Raw genomic sequence first — 5530 nt, 5'->3', positions numbered from 1 at the left:
GTATTGATCTTTCGAATAAAAAAAAAATTTTGATTACAATTTAATTTTCTGTGTTATTTTTTACAATTTCAAGTTCTATCGGGCTTAAAATAACACCCTATATATTATACTATACATTTACTTACTATTGGTTCTTTTCATAATTATTTTTAGGTGCTGGCTATATCAGATGTAATCATATATAGAACTAGAAGTGAAAGATTACACCGTGATTTGTTTACGTTCCTTGGATCAGCCTCCAGAGCCTATTCTTGTCATTTTCAAAGTGCTCTCGAGTCTATCAACAGTCGTTCCCATTCTGCTTCGAGAGGATTACTTGGTCCTGCCATTATCATTTCTCATGAAACTAGAAATACCAAACCTCTTACAACAAGTACTTATTTATTATATTCCTTTACTTTGAATATGATAAATTAAATAATAGCATTAATAAAGGTGTTTATTAGATATGATTATTATAATTTTTAAGAGTAATTTAATTACTCATAAAATTTATTCGTTATTATAAATTTTATTTAGCTAATATATATTTTCAATATATATTAGCTAAATAAAATTTATTCGTTATTATGAACTTTTATCAGTACCTGTTCCTTTTCCAGTATAAACCTATATAACTAATTTAACTTAAATGATGAATGACCAGTGCACTATGTATTAATTGTGGATGATAACTATTCTGCCACAACTATTAAATTTTCAAATATAAATCATAATACAAATTTAGATTACATATTTCTTATCAAGTGTTATTATAATTGGATACAAAATTAAGGCTTCAATCTTTTTAAAAAAAGAGATCTAAAATCATCCAAAAAGTTAAAGTGACTCTTTGTTTTGGATCGCCGGGATGAGATGAGTGAAAACGTTTAGAGGACATGTTTTGTTTAAAGACAGTGTTAGTTTGTGAAATAAAAGTCATCAAAAACCATCAGTTATCATAGAAGAGCATAAATTGATTAGTGTTACTCAAGAAATAATTAAGTATAATTTTAAAAGTGTTATTAAAGATAAGTGTTTTGATTGCCTAGAAAAACACACCCTGAGATTAAGAGTCTAAAATATTATATTAAATAAAATAAAAAGTCTTATATCTGTTTAATATTTAATCATTTTATTTAACCTTTTCATCTTCAAAATTATATTTTAGATCTGAGAATAAGTAAAAACTATATAAAATTCCAATTATTATATTTTAAATAATTTTTGAATATTACAATATTTTATATTGAATAGAAATAGAACGTAAACATGTAAGTAGTTTAAATTAAATTGATTACAACTATATAACTATAGAAAAAAGTACATCATATTACAAAAACAGAAACAATTAATACAAAACTTGTAGAAAAACAAAGATAAATAGTAAATAACAAACAATTGTGAATAATAATAATAATAATGAGTACAAAACGATAATTTTGCGAATATTTTATTTTATTTATATAATTACTGTCAATTAGCACAAATTGTCACAGTGTGACGTAATAGCTAATATAACATAATAATAATGTTTTTTCCAATAATCCTGGATTCTGTTCGTATGAATTGTTCCTGTATGTAAAAGCAGACCAAGGAATGCTTTGAATTCCTCCTTAGTGAGATCTCTCCATGTTGTTATTCTGCTAGATTCTTTTACTCCTGGTTGACATATCACCTTTATCGCATACTCCTTGGTTTCCTTGACTATAAATTCTATGAAAGGATCATCGATAATTAGATTAAATCAATTGGATTAGATGTTTTAGGGATTTCCAATAGAGCATTATGTCCTGTAAACTGTATAATTTTTAAGCAGGAACTGTCTGTAGATCAGGAGCTATCTTGCTTCAAAGTTGGACGAAATAGTGGTGGATTAACTATAGATTAGGGTTGTTGAGGTGTTTGTTGCAGTACAGCTTTGGAATGAGATTATCTTAAGAAATCCTTACCTCTTCATCGTCATCACTGCTCAAATCAGGTGGTGAACAATTTTCGTTGCTGTCAGAACCACTAAAATCATCGTCGCTATTTATTTCTAAAATCTCAGCCAACATCAGAATCGGTGGATAAATCCATAGACACTAGGTTTTCTCTCTTTTTTTAGTATTTGTTTCATTTTTGGATTCAGACTTTAGTTTTGATGGACCAGCTTCAATATTCATGGTTGAAAATAACTCAATTGAATAGTGAAAAACACAAAAATAAAAACGTTTTTCAAAAACTGCCACTAAATATGTTTAAAATGAATATTCTATTACAGGAAACAAGTGTGGAAACAACTCTCGCCAGCAGTGCCCACAATAGACTGATGCGATTATATGTTGATGTGCGCAATCATGGATCTCTGTAGTAGGCACCATGCGCTAGATGCATGATGCACGGATCTGTGTAGTAGGCATGCCAAGTGTTAAGACCCATTAATTATAGTTTGCTTTGTTTTGTTGATAATTTGACAATATTAGCACACAATGACAGAGACCTCATGTACAACCTGAATGTTCTCCAACAGGAATTGCTGTCTATTAACATGAATATTAAAGCTGAAAAGACAAAAGTAATGTGGATTGTCAAAAAAAGAAAAGGAGAGTAATGAGAGTACTGGTCTCGGATTTAAACTGGTGGAAACGTTAACGTACCTTGGAGCTTATCTACATGGTTCAGGCTATAATGATTAAGAAACCCATGAACATGTTAATGCTGCTGGATAATTGTTTTACACCTTGAATAAATCCTTTCTAAATAGAAATATTTGAAAAACCTGTCACTTTAGATTTTATTTTCAAATGACAAATCATTAACCTTGAATTATATAATTATATTGAAATAGTGAGAAAGCTATGTATTTTTTATTTTGAAAGCTTTTTTGTTTTGTTTGGATAAGTACAAGCGGAACTAGTTTAACTCTGTGAGAAGATTACAAAAATATTTGAATATTCTATCTCTTTAACAATGGAAAGTGTTGTCTGTCTGTTAGGGTTGGTATAAAGGACCAACAGTCCTCTCTTGTCGGACTCTTTCCCTCCACCAATGTCAGTATCGATACCTGTAGCTCTTTAAAGTTATCAGGTGAATTATTTTTTCTTCCCACCTATCTGCCAAGCTTGTCCCGGGATGTTCTGTTGTGTTTAATCCGGCAGTAAGGATCACTCCTGTTGGAGTCTCTCATGATTGACAGAAGACGTAGTACAGCAAGATGACAACTTTCCTGACCCATTTCCCTATGTGGAAGTAGTGTTCCAAAACGTATTGAAACACATTTTCTTGCTATTTCTTCAATTATTTATACAAAATGAATTTTTTTTTTCTCCTGGTAGCGGTTTACTTCCCCGTTGAAGGTTCTTTTATATGCTGCTACATTATTGTATGAAGATTATTATTGTACCTATTGTATCTAGGCATACCTTCGTTTTAGCAAATAATGATATAGAATAAAAGTAATATTAATGTATAAAATGAAATTATTATTGTGATGCCCTAATTTAGTTTACTTATTCAGTTTACTAATATCTTTTAAAGTATTATTATTGATTACTTTCAATTTAACTTATGGTCTGTTGATTGTGTGGAGAATCCAGAAGGTTTTATATGGTTTTCTAAGCTAGATCTTGATATTATTTTATATATTTATGATATTATTGGTATGTTTATTTATGTACTAATTTTCATTTTTAGATGGTGTAGAAAGTCCAGAAGATATTTTACGATCTAGATTTCTTAAGTTAAATCTCGACATAGATGCCTTTAGTTCCTTGACCTATGTTGGGCAGCAAACAGTAGAACTTCCAACTCAATACAGTATGTTGCGGAGAGCTGTTAATTCTGAACTTACTAACACAACAGTTCGCTCACCTAGGAGTCCTAAATTTGTATTTTCTACATTGAAGGTAACTACTTGTCTCATAAGTACTATTTTTTATGTATTAAAATTAAAGATTTTTTTTATTTTTAAACTATCAATTATTTAAAATTATTATCTAGATGCTGAACTAATAGATATTCATTATAGATTTATTATAGATCTTCTCAGAGGAAAAGTAAACCAATTAAAGTTTTCATCAGTTTGGGATTGAACTATCAGCTTTTGAAATAATATTACTAAACTTGATGTTCATATAAAATAATGTTCATTGTAATCAAAATGATTTTTATTTAAATTTCCTAATTTTTATTTTCAAATATTAATATATTTACATACATGTTTGGTTATGTACATATCCAGAAAACATTCTTGTTTGAATATAAATAGTTGTTAGTTCTAATGATTGATACTTTGTTTTTATTTAAATTTCAGTAGGATGAATTTAAAGAATATGTTTAATGATAAGTTTTTTATGACTTCATTAAGCTATCTCAAACTATTATTTAGACTATAAAGTATAAAACGAAATTCCAAGAAAATTAAAATTATGTAGGAAACCATAATTTTTGTTAATGATTTTAACTTTAATGAATTTAGTAATACCTATTATTTTATCACAGAAATTTAATATTATCTTAATGAGGTGTAAATAGTTGGCGGTAGATTAATGTGAGAAGATGGTTAAGGGTGCAGTCAGCAAACTGTTGACCATACCCCTGACCATCTTCTCACATAATATTATTTTTTTATTTAATTGTTTTTACAGGGTTGTTTTAATTGTTATTAATGTTTAGAAAAATACTAATTTTTTTTGTTTTTATGAGAATATTAATATTTGACAAGACTTTATTATTCTAAATTTTTAGGCATTGAATGATAAATTCAATGGTGCAGTGAAGCAGAATGTTGAGATTTTTCCTGATGAATATTTTACTTGTCCCGCTGCTTGCCTCTCGTGTGGAGCACGTTGTCAGTCGAGTATGGGCCATGAAGGAAGCATCCCGGATCATAAATCAGACACCAATTGCAGGTTCTAATTTTATTGTTTTCTTACTTTCTATCATTCTGTTGACTGTATCATTATCATTATCATAGACATTTTCATGAAAATATAAAGGTTAATTTTTATCAATAATTTAATTTTAATTAATAAAGAAAAATGCAAACTGGTAGTGGTTATATTGAAGTTTATTGCTCAGTTTATAAATTGGGGAAAGGAAAATAGGGACGTAAATAAAAATATGGTGTATATGATTATAATAAGGATTTAAAATACTAAAATTTGCTTATTCGCTCATCTGTATAATATATTCATCTACACAAATAAATGTGTAAGAAGATTCCTTTGGAACAGTGGACCGTGGTATTAGAAGTAGAAGGATAGGGGAAGCTTGTTGGCAAATTCTTATCTGTTTCATTTTTAATTTTATATATATATATTAGATGTCGAGTTTAACTTGGAAAACTGAAACTTAACTCATAAAGACGCCTAAGGAAACCAAACAATACAGAAAGCTTGTTGAAATTGAAGTGGAAGAAGTTTGAAACTGGTAGACAATTATTAATATATGAAAAAGAAATGTATATATAGATATTTTTAGTACAAAGTAGGATACTCCTCCATTTTCTTACCATTTCTTCTTATTTCAAATATCCAAAAATAGAGAATGTAATTGTTTTACCCCCCCC

At 28.6% G+C, this 5530-nt stretch overlaps 1 protein-coding gene across 3 annotated transcripts in view; it reads left to right on the top strand.

Moving 5' to 3' along the window:
- The window catches only part of LOC106682986 (rho GTPase-activating protein 39), a gene marked incomplete at its 5' end in the record, with an annotated part of 18992 nt that overhangs the window by 1083 nt on the left and 12379 nt on the right, over window positions 1-5530 (top strand). For all 3 annotated transcript variants that reach the window (XM_067045116.1, XM_067045117.1, XM_067045115.1), the window contains 3 exon segments: window positions 154-373; window positions 3655-3866; window positions 4708-4871. In XM_067045116.1, the coding sequence (XP_066901217.1) occupies window positions 154-373; window positions 3655-3866; window positions 4708-4871 (596 nt within the window).

This window comes from Halyomorpha halys, unplaced genomic scaffold (assembly GCF_000696795.3).
Source record: "Halyomorpha halys isolate HHAL.00 unplaced genomic scaffold, Hhal_1.1 Scaffold456.1, whole genome shotgun sequence".
Classification (NCBI taxonomy): Eukaryota; Metazoa; Arthropoda; class Insecta; order Hemiptera; family Pentatomidae; genus Halyomorpha; species Halyomorpha halys.
The sequence above is the reverse complement of the archived record's forward strand: the minus strand, read 5'-3'. Positions and strand labels throughout refer to the sequence as shown.